This window comes from Rissa tridactyla, chromosome 1 (genome assembly GCF_028500815.1).
Source record: "Rissa tridactyla isolate bRisTri1 chromosome 1, bRisTri1.patW.cur.20221130, whole genome shotgun sequence".
NCBI lineage: Eukaryota > Metazoa > Chordata > Aves > Charadriiformes > Laridae > Rissa > Rissa tridactyla.
Window position 1 is genome coordinate 14423216 of NC_071466.1, and position 15736 is coordinate 14438951.

Below are 15736 nucleotides of genomic sequence, written 5' to 3' on the forward strand. Positions count from 1 at the left end.
CTAGGAAATTACTATATTTTAGCAGCCCTCTTCTCATCTCCATCAACTGAGAGGAGAACGTATTTGTCCAGCGCTGACAGGAGAAGGGATGGGCTGCCCTGAAGTCAGAGACAATGTCAACAAAACCTGAGGTTCATTTCTTCTGTGCAGGAGAAATCTGTCATCTTTTCCTTGGGTGATGGTCTCAACATGCTTCAAGGAGTCTTGGCTTCCTCTTATGTATTAATGCCAGAGGCTTTGGGTGTGTTATGCACTGTCAGTTGTGCCTGTGCTCTATGAAATATCCCTCTAACGTAAACAGGTACCACGCGTCAGCTCTTTGGTGCTTTCTTTGGGATGAGACAGTCTCTGACTTGGCTTACTGGTAATTGTGGCAGGCATAGAAAAGCCTGTGTGAAATAAAAATCCCTGGCATTTATCTCCACTAGAGAGCTGGCCCTTGCCATTTTTTTGGCTGCACCAGAAATTTCTCCGTCGTAAAGAAATCCATGTAGTGGAATAAAGTAAGTTGTGGATTTTTCCTGCTGAGCACCACAATGTCTGACCGCAGTGGCAGCTCACGCTCTACTGCTGAAGACTCTGAGACTGACACAGGACTGGCCCGCTTCCCACCAGACCATTGCTACTGCATGTGAAATACTATTCTGAAGAGTCTGGAGAAGGTTTACATTCAAGGATTTGAATCTGTGAGTCCGCAGGCTTGCTCTGCTCAGTACCAAAGCGCGAGCCCTGTGACGGCTGCGCTTGCAGCACACGAGGACAATAAACAGAGCTGAAAATCATCTGCTAAGGACACGTGGGTCCTGGCTCAGCCTTGTGCAGCTGTATCTACTCACATCCAAGAGCTGTATGGCTTCATCCAACTGTTGCTGAGCTCAATATGAGCTCCTAGCTCCGTAGCTTCACTGCTCTGATGTAGCCTGCCTCTCGGAGTAAGCTGAGGAGCGGAAATGCGGATAAAATAGATTTTGGCTCTTTCTGGTTACTTTGAGGCCATGAAATGGAAAGATAAGCTCATGGCATCATGCTTTTCTTGTACTTACTCCATATCTTGCTGTACTGCAAATTTAAATCTTCTTGAGGCGTCTGCTGAATGCTGAGAAGGTGCACGTCAGCATCCTATTATTACCTACGTGTTCACTCCATGCTGAAGTGGCTGAAAATTAGTGGTATTTGGGTTTCTAAATCAGTTTTTATGCTTTTGAAAATCCTACACTTCTGTGCTCCCAAACAGTGAAAACACAAGGGTGGTTATTAATTAACAGAACTGTACTGAACATTTTATTCAGCCTAAAATTTAGGTTTAAAATATCCATGATAGTGCTTTATAATATCCATGTTTATCTCTTCTGATTCAAATGCTTAGTTATCATATCTCTGTCTTTCTCAGTCTGGAAACGATGGCAACTAACTCCTCTCCCTTGCATTTTTTAGTTACGCTTTCACTATAGCCCCCTTTTTAAGAGGTATTTTCCCCCTCTGCTAAGAATCTGTAAGTGAAGTGCTGGTGTCAAAACCACAGCATCAGCTGCATTTTCACTGGACCAAGATTTGAAGGAAGGCCACCTGAGAAGAAGCCCAGATGTTCAGCCTGTGGAAGGAGCTGCTTCTGTAGAGGAAAACGATCCCTTTGCAGCAGCTCCACAGGAGGACACCCAGGTATCTGCACCCAGTAGGTCCACACCTACCGAGTCACATGCTGAAGCAACTACCCAGACCAGAAGTCCCCGTTCGTCCCTATCACCCCAGCCACAGCCCAGTTAACATCCAGGAGGCTGCTTCTGCTCCATCTACTACCTCACCACACCGTGTTAAACCTCCTGTACCAAATAGTCATTTTACTCCAGGGTGGAGACTTCCCTCCTTTCCACTTGTACATTCAGATTTATCAGCTGTGCAGGCTCCCCGGGCTGGCGTGGTTCCCATCTCTGGCCTGCAATGGGTCACAGATGCTGTGACCTCTGCCGCTGCTCTGCCAGCACTGCCTCACAGACAACCTCCAACACATGGTCGCTCCCCTGCTTCCACCTGCCTTCCAAACAGTGCAGATGCGGGCGGCGTGGTTGGACCCCAACATGGGGTGGAGTAGAGAAGGTATAAATGCTAGGTACCAAGTGAATAGAGTGTCATAGAGGTAAAAAATAAATTATTATAGAAATAAATAATAATACATTTCATATTATTCTTAATAGTAAATCTTTTCCAGTTGGTTTGTCTCTGCAGTCTGACAGTTACTGTATCTACACTCCAGGGAAGCTGCCCTCAGGGAGGTGACCTCTTTTTTTTTCCAGCCCGGGAAAGCCAAAGGCCCCAGACATCAGTGGTGCACACAGCAAAAGGGCAACGCAGGGCTAATCCAGCACCTGCCCCAGCATCAAGGGCTGCTCGGACAAACCCGATCATTCATAGGTCTTGGTGAGCCATTGCACCCTTCCTCCCCCCAGGCCAGACACAGGGCAAGGGCTTGTGGGGCTGCAGGGAACAGACTGGTGGTTCTCCCGCCCGTCTTACGTTTACATCTGGGGATAACTGCAGCATTTCAGCTAGCAAACTCGTACATCTGCTCTACAGGAGTCACGCATTGTACTTTCAGTCTCCACCATGACTAGATACGCTTTTATGACGCACTGGAAATGACAGTTAAGAGGCCACCACGGAGTGACCACTGGATGCCCAGCACTGGCATCAACTGGTGCCCCTGGGATTCACAGCAAAGAGCAGTGTCAGCAAGCAATTCCCTTTCCCTTCCTTCCTTCCTTCCCTGTCCTGTTTTTACAGGAGAAGCCCAGAGGGAGTTAATATTTCACCAGTCAAAATTAAAGCAGAAGCAACTAATCTACAGGCTATTTAGTGATTTTTCATAATGATTAAGCACAGAAGGCTTAGAGGCATAGAAAATGGCATCTGCAAGGGAAAACTGGAAGAGCTCTGATTTTTGTAGAAGAAAGTGGGGAGAAGGAAGAAAAGTCTTTTCAAATGAAAAAAAAAAAGTGAAAGACAGCTCTTCACAAAGGACATGAAAAAGAAGCCACCAAATTCATTTGAAAGGTGATGCTTTAGCTTAAATGCTTAGAAAAAGCTTCACATGCAAAGCCCTGGACTGAGGCTACCTTTTATCTTCACAGCGCTGAGGCTAAGAAGTGCCACGATACCAGTAGAGGTGCCGTGGACCACAGGCCCAGGGACAGGAGCCTCAAGGGAGGGAGGGAGAGGGAGCGAAAGAGAGAGGGAATGAAAGTTGGGAGGGAAAAACCTCATCTGACATCAACAAGTGCAAGAAAGGCTTCAAGGATTCATTTCCCCGAGTGCTATTCAGAATAGCACAAGCTGCCAAATACAACCTGGCATCATCTTTGTTCCCTTTCAAGGTCTCTGCGTAATTCTACATGGAGGAAATGAATAAAACACCAGGAACATTGTTAGAAACAGAGAATTAATATTCATGAATTCATAGAACTTCCAAGCTAATTTTCGTAGGCCTGTTATGATATTTTTCAAGGAAATAGAAAAACAAGGAAACAGTATTGTCAATTCAAATGATTTCACTTTAGAATAGAAGAAACACACCACTCTCTAAATCATGAAAGTTGCAGAGCCAATCACTCAAAGTTTTGGAGACGCCAGCATTAACTTCACCTATGTGACCTTCATTGAGTTCCCTTATTCACATGCCAGATGATGCATTCTCCAAATACAATTCATTTTTCCACAAAACTCCTGTGCTCAGGCTGTGTGGATCTCCTGCAACGTGCCTTGCGTACTCTTTGTTATCCAGTAGACACCGCTCTGCCGCGTTCTCAATCTGCTCCAGAGGCACCTGTGTGAAAGCTCCAGAGGAAACAACTGAGCCAGGTTTAAAAGAATGACCTCTATTGACTGCCAAGAGCATGACTGATAGCAGCCAAACGGGTGAGCTCTGGGCAACACAGCTATGGTTCTGGTAAAGCTGTCAGCAGAAGACCTGTGGTGTGATGACAGGAGGACGGCCACAAGGTCACAACACCTGTACCATTGCTTTCCCTTCACCCCAACAGGAGGACAGTCTGTATCTATAAAGACACTGAAAAGGAGGGAAAAAAACCGCAGGCCTTGGCTAAGATTTATGGACGCAGAAGCAGGCAAGATTTTGAGGGAAAAAATAACAATAATAATCATTGACTCTTAAAGAGTACAAAACACACGTCCAAAATCTAGTTCATTGTTGTGAACAAAAAGGAACCCAAAAGATGTAATAAGGAGTCGGTAGCCAGCGTTCCTTGGGCTCTGTGTCACAGAGGAGTCAGCCTGGCCAGGCCACCCGGACAAACACAGGTTTGGTGCTGTTGAGGACACGGGTATGAGGGTGAGTATGGAGAAACGACTTGCTTAGAAAGTCAGATAAAATGAAATGACCTCCCCTTTCCACAACGCCTCATGTTTATCTCTGATTCATTGTATTCCTGGGAGGGGAATGGGGGGGAGGGGAAAGAAAACCCTCCCAACAGCATGATCCCTACGTGCTCCAGAGCAACTAGTCCCTTCTCACACCAAAGTCCCCCACAGGCTTGTTCTTGCAGATGTGTTTTTCTAAGGCTAACTACTAAACCACCTGTCTCAAAGCACTGCACAAGACCAAAAATCAAAAGGTAGCAAAAAGTCCAGCCGCAGCAGACAGGCAAACACACACAAAAAGGAAAATGAAAGACAATCTCCACCCTGTACACGTATCTCATTTTCTCATCCCTCAGACCATCCTTTCACAGTCAAGGAGATGGCATCTGAAAGCAGGTTACGCACCAATGGCTGTATTCACATTTTAAAAGAACCCTGTGGTCTGCAGCAGAGCTGGGGTAGAGTGAAAAAATATCCATGAAGCCCAATTTTAATTGCCCAGGACATGATGTTTTTGGAATAGTTTGCATCATACTGCGCTTTGTGTGCTCACAGCACAACCCCCACTGGTTTCAGCAGCACCAGTGAATGCAGAATGTTTCTCCAGAATCCCAAATCAGATATGAAGAAAATGAAAAACAGCTAATTAGGAAACACTCATCAGAAATTGCTCTGTACCGTGTTAAATAATTGGTAGCACAGTGTTTTATGTACAGTTATCAAGGGCACCATTTCTAGTGCGTTAATGATGGGCTTGTCCTTCTCTTGGATGCTTCTGCCCAGTTCTCTCTAAAACTCGTACCTCTGCTGGCCACTGGCCACTTGTCCATCCCTAGACCAGGCTGTTCAGGTTCACTGTCCAATCTGCCTCTTCTTTTCTTTTTGCCGGGTCCACCCCTCCTCTGTAATTAAACCAAACAGCTTCAGCACTTTGACACCCCCTCCGTGCCCAGATCCATCTTTGGTCAGAGCCTGGAGGAGAAAGGTTTTCCACCCGGCGCAGGGTGTGGGATACAGAGCTGTAACGGCAGGAGCTCAGACCCACCTGGAACAAACATCGTTGTGACTGGGCATTTGAGGATCTTGCCTACTGGAGTTATGGCAAGTTTCTACATATGGAGCTCTTCAAAGGACGATAACGGCACCCAAAGAAGGTGAATCTTAAGATGGCCAAAGGTTACCCTCAGCTTCAGAAAGAACATCTTACTGAGTTCAGACCATGAGCCCCTGGTCCCAGACAAAGCTAAATACAAGAATCTAGCTGCAGAATCCATTATAACAAGTGTATGCCCATGGCAGGGGGGTTGGAACTAGATGATCTTTAAGGTCCCTTCCAGCCCAAACCACTCTCTGATTCTACGTATGCACCTGAAAACAGCTGCACTGCACTCACTGAAAGGGGAAAAAAAAGACCTCTGATGTAAAGCACAGCTTGGTCCAAATGGTTCTGGCTTGGCAAAGCTGTACTAAAGTGTTGGGTAGGCCAAGCATCACTGGAGGCTCACCTCTGCTGCCAGCCTGTCCATGAGGTCCAACTGACCACTAACCTGCAACCTTTCTTACACCAAAACCTCCCTCAGATGGAGCTCCAGTACACCCTGCAAACTCAGTAGGGCCAGGGTGCATGCAGCAGTCACAGTGATTTCCCAGGAGTCCCCAGAACTATGGAATGACAGCTGATGTAAGAGCTGTCATGGCAGTGTGTCCTTCTCCGGCAGGGAAACGGAGAAACTTTTTGTCCTCAAAGTTTTAGGTCCTTCAGAGTCTGATCAGTCTTGTGCCTGGAGGCGGGGGGTGCACAGAGCGTAAACTCCTGCCTGTGTTTGATGATGATGAGTACCACAAATCAAAGACACCACCCAGATCAAACTCTTAAAACTCTCTGATAGCAGAGATTTCTGGGCAAGAAAGAAACTTTGGACATCTAACTCAGCTGAGTCGTCGTCAGACAACAAATAGAATAATCACAATTGAAGTGTTTGTGCTTGAGTCTTTTAAGCTACAGACTCACTGGAAAAAAAGAAAAAGGAAAAAAATAGAAGATGTGACAGAAAAAAACAAAGCATAAAAAGAGGAATCCAAAACACAAAGGATAATTTTTCCCTCTCCTCTTTGATAAGACTGTCAACAGCAGAATCTTACTTTAAAAATGCTTTGCTTTAGTTTTCCGAGGAGAGTCGCCCAGCCCTGTGCTCACTCAGCTCTCCCCAGCCGCGGGTGATGCTGGTAGAACCACGGTAGTCTTGGTCTGGCAGAAGCCATGAGAGGCACGTGGCCGTTGCCAGGAGTGAAGATCCTCTGAAGGATCAGAGCAGAAGGTCAAGCTACTAGCAAAATCTAACTTGCAAAAGTAGATGTCCAGGCAGACTTCCTCTCTCAAGTCGTTCATGACCAAACAGAGGAAGAATCCTGCAAAATAACAGATATATATGAAGATTTGAAATATTGCATTTCCCTAAGGGCAGACTTTTTTAAAAAAAACCCCAGAGGTAGACAACATTTTCCATTCTTCAAGCAAGGTGATTCTCTAGGTAAACCCAAACAATAGCCTTGATATTTTTTTCGCTGAGTGAAGAAAGGATGCTTTTGGTGAGGGTCTCCATCTCCTCTCACTCTCCTCCTTTTACCACAGACAGGGAAACTCTTCTGTTCATTATTAGCTTAAGCTCAGTAAAGCCATTCCAGAAATCCAAGTAAAGAAAGATTTTTATTAATGAATATGAAATAACAAACATATAGCCATCAAATTGGTTTTGTTCAATGTTTACAAAACCTGTGATAAAATTAAGGAAGAAGATGACGTGGGCTCCCTGTATCTCCTTTCCTCACACCGTCCCTTTCCCTTCTGTCCTGTGTCTGAGTCTCCTCTTCCTCCTGCTGCCATCACACGCTCCCTCCCCTCTCATCTTTCTCCTCACTGCTTTTATCCCTCCTCTCTGCCACCAGTGAGTGAACACTCGCTGATAGAATCTGCACGTAAATGGTTTTTCTTTTGACCGAGGGAACCAATCTCCAATAGAATAGAATAGGACAGGATGGAATGGAATGGAATGGAATAGATTTCAGTTGGAAGGGACCTACAACGATCATCTAGTCCAACTGCCTGACCACTTCAGGGCTGACATGTTGCAAATTCTAAGGGAGGAAATGGGACTTGGCTTAAGGGGTCACGGCAGGCAGGAGGAAAGGTTTGATCCTGCGTACCAGTGACACAAAGTACCCTGACCCGTGGGGCCGTGATAAAGGGTAGTAAAATACCACTGGATTCAAAGTGAGAGACGTAACACCTTGTGAAAGGACAGGTGAGCTGCAAGGAGTGGTAGGCATCTCAGTCTCTTTTAAATACTCACGTGTGAAAGACCCGCACACGACTGAAAATTATTTCAGAAGTGTAATTTTATTACAGGACATTGGGAAAAACAGTTTATGTTATTTTTTTTTTTCCCCCGGTTATAGTCATTTATAAAAAGATTTTTCTCACTTCACTGATGTCTGCTGCAAGCTGGATGTGGAATGGGGCACCTTGGTGTGACATTCAAGCTGATTTCCTCAGCACAGAGACAGTTATTGCTTTCCTGTGCAACACGAGGTACAGTTTTTGGAATGCTCATTTTTTTTCATTATTCCAAATCAGATTTTCTTCTGCTAAGAACATCAAGTTCTGCAAACTACTCCAGACAGCTGCAGTCAAATCAATTTTCTTAGCCACCCCAAGAAGGACACATCTCACTTGTCTTTAAATGCACCAAAATTGTGCAATCGCCAGAGGATACCTTGCAGAGAAATGTTCCACTTTTATTACTTGCTATCACGGATATCATCTGTTCTCTCGAAGCACTCCATTTATGAACTGATTCCAGAGAGCTAGGGTCTTAGTTGGGATGAAATGTCCCAGATGTCTGATCTGAGAAGTACCCAGGTGCTTTACAGCATAAGGGAGCAACATTGAAAGACAAAATAAAACGTCAATCTCTGGGATCCTTTAGTTGCCACTTGACAACATTGCAGAGATGCTCTGATCAAAAGGTCCTAGCAGAAACTCAGAGTAGTGTTTAATTACCTCTTCTCCAGCTGTGGATGGTAAGTCCAACATTCTCAAAAGTAACTTTTTGGCGTTTAGTTTTCTATTTGAAGAAAAGCTTTCTGAATATTCATGACTTCGTCTTAGGAAAGAAAAATTCGGTGAGCTAACAGGTTGGTGCTCGCCATCTACTTATGCAAAGAATAAACATCCATCCTTCTTTAATCCTACCTTAAAGAAAATGACTGTAATGTAAGAGACTGCTCTTTTTCCAATGTCCACCTTACTCTCCACCTCTCTGAGGGTATTTCCACCAAAACATGGATTTGTGAAATGTATCTGATTGCTCGTTCTGAGCAGATCTTGATCCGTCAGGCCCCAGTTCAGAAGGGACGCCTTCCTACCCAGCCAGCAACCTAAAGGTCTACATCTCGACCATTTCCATGCTGCTACTAAAAGACTTAGAAAAGGGAAAGGAAGCTTTATGTCATTAGATTGTTGCTTTTGTGTGTAAATACCAGCAAAACAGACACGCAGCCCCAGTGGTAAGAAGGCCTAGTCATGCAGATAACAGCGACATACATGCAGAGAATGTCATCCTGCAAGCTGATCCAAAGTCAACTTGACAAAGAGAGTTCCTTCCTGAGAAGAGTTTGTTTTCTTTCCTTTAAGGGCTCCACGCCGTTATTGTCAGCCTGCATCAAACACCCAGCTCTTTCACGCTACCTCCTGCAGAACCTCCTTCTTGGCTTTATCGCGTGTGGTTGCACAGCCCCCAAGCATGCCAGGGCTCCACACCTTCCCACCATTTTAGCTCTAGCCAAATCTATGTGTGATCCTTACAGGTTTCCCAGGGCCACCGTTTAGCTCACAGCTACTATCGGCTCCACTGCAGAGATGTCTGTCTTTCCCAACTGGATGTTGGAGGCCGATGGGAGGAGATGGGAGACCTGCAACCTCTTGAGGTTGCCGTTTTCTGGCCACGCCAGTCGGTACGATGGGACCGTGGAGGGAAGCCTCTGTTCGGTGGGTCTAGGAGGTTTTCTGCAGATGTTGAGCAAAGCCTTGAGTTCTGATCGGAAGCTGTCGTTGAGCCAGCAGTAGATGAAGGGGTTGTAGCAGGTGCTGCTCATTGCGAACCAGTGAAAGGCAAAGTACAGGGCATTGTTGGTGTGGATGGTCTGGCTGGAGAGGAGGATGACGTAGCAATTCAAGGGAAACCAGCAGACCGCGAAGAGGATGACAACAAGCATCAGCATCTTTATGGTCTTCTTATTCTTTTTACGAAGGGCAAAGTACTGCTCAGTGGTGACGTCCCCGATGACATTGCGCAGCCAGAGTTTCTTGGCCACCGTCACGTAGGCAGCAGAGATGATCAGAAGGGGCAGGACATAGAGCAAAATGAAGGTTGCTAAGTCGAGGTACTTCCAAAAGAGGTCAGCGGGCTCGGGGAAATCTGGCAGACACAGGCATCGGGTCACTTCCTCGCTGCAAGGGGAGACACCGGACAGGGGGTGAGAGAGAATATGCCTGGGCACTGCGGGAGAAGTGCACCAGAAACGAGAGGGTAGGAGGGAGAGGGGTCCAGCCACAGAGCCTGGGGGAGACCCTTCCTTTACGCACACGTGTCACTGCTCAGCGGAGCTCTGCTCCCCAAGGACTGGAGCCACGGAGCAGCCTGTGAGCAATGTGGTGATAATTTCTCCTGGGCACTCGTGACCTTAGGATAATTTTATGAATTTCATCAATTACAAAATTTCCAGCTGCACAGAAGCAGGCTTTTTATTCTCTGTCCTTTAGCAGACAGAAACACAGTCTCTGCACATATTAAGGACCTTTCCCTCATCAAAGCACTTTCCAAATATCAAGGCTCATGACGGCATTTTATGAAACAAGCAGCTGAGGAGATTGTTTTCACTTTGCCAGGGCCAAAAAGTAGATTAGCGCCTGTTCATTTTCAGGTTTCTCCCCATTTCTGTTCTGCCCAAACAGGTCAGATTGGTACATTGTGTAAAACGCCAGTGTATAGAGGTAGAGGTTCCAGGTCAGATCCTCTAACTTCTTAGCCTCTTTCAGGTGATTAGTGTGAGAGATTAAAGATAAAATAATTAAAAATAGAAACAGGGACACAAAATCAGACAGCGCAAAAGGAATCTGATGAAAATTGTAGACTAGATCCATATTTGGCTGGCCTTGACATAAGCTCAAGGCTTTCAGTAGAAGAAACCAAAGTATGACCACTGAGAGTTTGGTCTCCAGGGAGACTGTGGGGAAGAGAAAAGTAAAGTACATCCTTACCTGTATTCAAAAGTGAAGAGTTTTTGGTAGATGGCATGTGGCAGGGAAAAACAAGTTGCCATGATCCAGATTACAGAGATGTATATAACACCTTTTGCAGCAGACGTGCGAGGTTTCAGAGGGTGCATTATAACCTGTGCAAAATAAACCAATATTCAGATTTATGCCATTTAAGGAAATAATTTTATCTTTTTTTTCATATAGTTTTCCAACCTTAAATCTATTACTTAATGTGGAAATTCAGCATGTAAACAGGACTGTCTTCACCCAGCTCCCATGGACTGTAAGCTATACACGAAAGCCTGAATTTTTCCTCCGTGGAAACGGGTAAAGTCAGACCCGAGTCCTACCCTCTCATTGCAGTATTTGCACCTAGGTGGGGAGAACTGGGTACCAGTGGGTCTTGCAGACATGTTCATTTCTGGATTCAATTTACTTAATAGCCCCCCAAAAAAAAAGAAAAAAAAAAAAAAAAAAGAGAAAACAGTCTCAGACTCTTCAGTTTCAGTGACCCAGAGCCATGGGTTTGTGATTTAACCAGACCTCCCTGGGGATGCTCCTGGCAGTCAGTGCATTTTCTGGAAGCTAAAAAGCTTTCTAGCAGAAAATATCAACTCTACTGGTCTGTTTGACGTGGTTGTCGGGTGACAGTTGCCCGACTGTCCCCAGCTTTGAGCCCATTATCAACAGCAAGCCACAGCTCTGCTTGTGACAAACACCAGTGTGGTACAGTCAGGTGTCTGGTATTTGGGGTAACAAGGGGTGAGACATCCCAGAGCAAAGGGAGAGAGAGCTGTGGAAGCTGACCAGGACGTCCCTGCATCCACGACACTGTTCCTCCATGGGCCAGACAAACCACCCCAGCGGAGGGTTGCCCACATGAGTTCCTATCAGAATCTTGGACTTTCTCCTCATTTGAGAGCTACTGGATTACCCACGGCAGCAAAGCTCCCATTTCCCACTTGGAAGAGATCGCAAGGCCATGGACAAGTCCCATCTCCCACCTTGCTGCAGGCTTGAAACTCTTCTTTCCGCGTGAGAGCAAGAACCGCTCCCCCGCTCTGTCGTTTCCTCACGCATCTTACATTAACCTGGGAGCCGAGAAGGAAAGCACGTGGGATCACCCTTCCTCATTTTAATTCTGCTCTCCCAAGCTTTGGGGCTGCCTCCTTAGAGAGCTCTCACCTGGTGCCTGTCCACGGCAATGGCTGTGAGGGTCAAGGCGGAGACGTGGAGGGAGCAGTACTGCGCAAACCGGCTGACATGGCACATCCCCTTCCCGAATATCCAGGTACTGTTCACAAAACGAGCCTAAAACCGGAATACCATTAGTTTTGTGCACCCCCCCCACACACACCTCCACGTGTGTACAGATATCTGAGACACCCCTGGCACATAATTCTTTGTGCTACATAAAAGATATTTTTAAAATAGCAGGTTCTTTGTATAATTGTATAATTTTCTGGCTGCTGAACCCTGAAGAGGCAGGCTCGTACTGCTTGGTGGCCTGGCAATATCCTCCAGGACAATGAAGCAGAGCAGTACCAAAGACGTTGGCTCTGTTTTATTCACGGTGTGACCTTCCGTAGTCTAGCCATTGAATCAATACACTCGTTTTTCCCTTTTAAGCCCTCCTTACAGGGTGGGGTTGACCCGTACCCCTCATCTTACTTCAAAGCAAACTACAGCTTTTCAACACAGCTCGTAAAATGACGGTGAGCGTTAATTTTTTTTTTCCAAGAGGTTTGTAGCATTACCTTGGAAGTACTTCAGAGAAGGAGGAGAAAACAAAAACCAACCCAAACAGATACTATGAAGTGCTCAGTAACCGCTGTGAGGTTACTGTTACGCAAGTGCTATAGGGTCCACTTTTAACAAATGGATAATTTCAGGTCTTCAACTAGATAACAGGAATTAGAGAAGAAAAAGACACGTGGAGTTTTCCAAAGATAACTCCAATCTCTGTAATTTGGCCCGGACAGGTACCTGCAAGACATTCATGCACTGCCTATAGAGGCGTAAAGAAGAAAAGGCCACGGGAGCAACTGCGAAGCCTTCATGGCATCTCTGCCCCAGTCTTACCAGTGTAAAAGGCGTGTTGAGGAGGGTGATCATGATATCGGCTACAGCCAGGTTGACAATGAACAAGCTGGTGGCGGAGTGCATGCGCTTGGTCTTGATGACAACGTGACAGACCAGGACGTTGCCGAAGAGGGAGAAGATGATGATGAAGGAGTACGCCGTGACGAGCAGGGCTTTCACCGTGATGCTCTGCGACTCCGCTCCGTACCGGCTCCTGCCCACAAAGCTCTGCCAGTCGGCCAGGCTGTCGTTATCCCAGGAAAAGAAACCCGAGATGTTTGGGATTACAAAAGGCTCCTCCAGGCTCCCATTGAGGGGCAACTTTCCTGGGGTCGCCAAAGCGTTAAGCAAGTCGGGGAGGGAGAGCCAGACAAAACAGGGCAACATCTCTGACATGCCGCTCCGTTCCTCCAATTTGGAAATAGCTCATTAGCGAGAGAGCGGAGCTCGCTCCGTGTGCCGGGAGAGCCGTCCTCCCCTCGTCCTGCCCTCCCTCAGCCCGGGTACCGGCAGCAGGAACGAGCGGATGCTCCTGCCTCTCGCAGCCTGCTGCTCTCCGGCTCCCCTCGCCGCTACTTTTGCTCCTTCAGCCGCCTTTATAACCCCCAGGTGAGCTCCGGACTGGGATCTTCTGCAGCCATTGGGCTGCATGACATTATTTCTGCTCTGACGCGCTGCTTTTCCACACAGCCGTCCTCCCCCGAGCGCTACTCCAAGATGAGCACATCGGCGAGAAAGGCAAATCAATCTCTCCAGTCATCAGCATCCTTTTTCTCTACCAGCAGCCCAGCTCATGTACATTCCGTGCTCTTTATAAGCCAGCAGCGTGTGGGGCAGCTCTGCTCTCTTCCAGGACACAGTTCAAATTTAAGCTCAGCTTTAAAGGTCTAACAGGCAAGTTTCAGCCTATTTCCCACTTACTAACTGGTATAGAATAGGGGGGTAACAGATGAATTGTGAATAACAAGCCGCCTCACTGTACTTACAGTATTTTTCCAAAGACATTTTTTCCCTGAGAGAGAGAGAGAAATACTTGAGCTTTCCCTTGGCAGAGATTTCCTCTTGGACTAGGGAATAAAGAGTTTAATGTGAAACTGTGCTCTCTAGGGTTTGCAGAAACACAGAGGGAGCTACAAAGAGGTGATTACAAGGGACGGAGGATGGGAAGGGATGGCTCAGCCCAGCGGGTCCGGTATCCAAAGGAACAGGCAGCCGTACGCTGGACCCAAGCACTGATGAGACGGCAGCATGCTTTGTCTCCCAAAAATACTGTAGGAAATCTAAAATCAGTATCAGGAGACCAAGAGCCACAAATCTGACACAGCACAGAAAGACCTGCCCCTCCATGAGTGCAAATCTGAGGTGCTGCCCCTCTGCTGGGGACAGGTCTGCTTGGGTGGTGTCACCTAACCCTGGCCAGAGCAGGTTCTGTACAGAAAAGGCATTATTTAACCATCAATTAAAAGACCGTTATCTGAAAAAGCTTATAACACATGCCAGTCACTCACCGGTGAAAATAACACTTCGAGAAGATGCTTGTGACTCCCCCAGTGAAGCACTCAGGCTGCTTTCTCCTCACCACTGCTCTGGAGTTGAACACAGCTGCACGAGCAGCACGGCCAGCCCTCTGCAAACTGCTGCCAGCATCTATTTCTTCCACAAAATTGTCCAATTTGAGCTTTTTCAGCGGTTTGCCTGTCTCAGAGGAAGCTTCCCAGCGAACCCGCTGGAGTTGCTAAGGTGACCGTTGAGAGAGAAGTCACCCGTGACCATTCAGAGAGAAGAAAGAAATCTGTGTCCAGCTCAGAAGCACTGGGCCAGCGAGCATGACCCTGATGTGGTGCTGCCAGGAAAACACGAAGAGTCTCACAGTGTAACACAGAGGCCCAGGGAAATGGCAGAAAGCGGGACAGGGCAGCGATCTGCTGTGGATTTGGGATGAGAACAGAGGGGTCGGTGGCATACGTCACCCTTCTCGCTGCGGTGCTCCAGCAGCTCCCAAGTCCAGCTCCTTTTCAGTGTTGCTGGCCAATGATAAGGGTATTCTGTCTTCTGGCACTCGACCTCCAGCTCTTATTCTTCCACGTCTACCAGATCCTGCTCCCCCGTACTATCACAGAACGGTCGGGGTTGGAAGGGACCTCTGGAGATCATCTAGTCCAACCCCCTGCCAGAGCAGGGTCACCCAGAGCAGGTTGCACAGGAACGCGTCCAGGTGGGTTTGGAATGTCTCCAGAGACGGAGACTCCACCACCTCCATGGGCAGCCTGTGCCAGGGCTCTGCCACCCTCACAGTGAAGAAGTTCCTCCTCATGTTGAGATGGAATTTCCTGTGTTCCAGCTTGTGCCTGTTGCCCCTTGGCCTGTCACTGGGCTCAGTTTGACTGAGCAAAGGAAGCAGCTGCACAGGAATGTCAGGATTGGGGATGCTGTGTCTGGTTTTTGTAAAATGTATCTCTGAAATGATGGAATTTATATGGGGGGGAAGTATTTAGAAAATGTTTGAAATAAAGCTGTAAAGCTCATGAATCAGGTAATTAAGAAAAGTCATCAAAACCATCCGTGCAACAGTACTATTAACAAAAGTATAATAAATTAAAAAACAGGCCTGGTGGAAAAAAAAGGTTGTAAGAGGAATATGAAAAAAAAAAAATGACCCAGAGACACTAAAAATGCAATCTGGAAACATTCAAAAAAAAAAGGAATACCACCTTTTTTTTTTTTTTTTTTTTTTTTTAAATGCACAGCAGAGCGCGCATCCCCCCACGCGGCATTTCCCTAGGAACACTCTTTCACTACCATGGCTTTGATGAATTTTTCAGCTTTCCTGGGGCAGGTACATTAGAAGTTACATGAGAAGTGACTTGTCAAAAACCTATCAGCGATCTCTGAGAAACAACATTGATTTTCTGACCATCCTATCCCCCCGTGTAACAAATCACACTGATGATTAGGAGAACTATC

The 15736-nt window shown here is 46.7% G+C and overlaps 1 protein-coding gene across 3 annotated transcripts; it reads right to left on the reverse strand.

Annotated features, from left to right (window-relative positions):
* Positions 1 to 7140: 7140 nt before the first annotated feature.
* GPR83 (G protein-coupled receptor 83) lies at positions 7141 to 15109 on the reverse strand. Of its 3 annotated transcripts, XM_054202864.1 has the most exons (6): positions 14281 to 15109; positions 12773 to 13618; positions 11876 to 12001; positions 11695 to 11781; positions 10691 to 10824; positions 7141 to 9880 (listed from the first exon to the last, which is right to left on the reverse strand). In XM_054202864.1, exons 2-6 carry the CDS (start codon positions 13166 to 13168, stop codon positions 9256 to 9258), a joined length of 1368 nt encoding a protein of 455 aa, XP_054058839.1. In that variant the 5' UTR covers positions 13169 to 13618; positions 14281 to 15109; the 3' UTR covers positions 7141 to 9255. The 3 variants fall into 3 exon arrangements, with proteins under 3 accessions (XP_054058839.1, XP_054058830.1, XP_054058848.1); XM_054202855.1 differs by having other exon boundaries at positions 12773 to 15109; XM_054202873.1 differs by lacking the exon at positions 11695 to 11781 and having other exon boundaries at positions 12773 to 15109.
* Positions 15110 to 15736: the final 627 nt, after the last annotated feature.

Bases quoted from the DNA above. Each gene is read 5' to 3' on its own strand.
- GPR83 (XM_054202864.1), bottom strand. From the start codon at position 13,168: ATGTCAGAGATGTTGCCCTGTTTTGTCTGGCTCTCCCTCCCCGACTTG. The intron at 11,782-11,875 runs GTGAGAGCTCTC...CTCGGCTCCCAG, and splicing joins TTGCCGTGGACAGGCACCAG to GTTAATGTAAGATGCGTGAG. The intron at 9,881-10,690 runs GTAAGGATGTAC...CTCCCCTTGCAG, and splicing joins CTCTTCACTTTTGAATACAG to CGAGGAAGTGACCCGATGCC.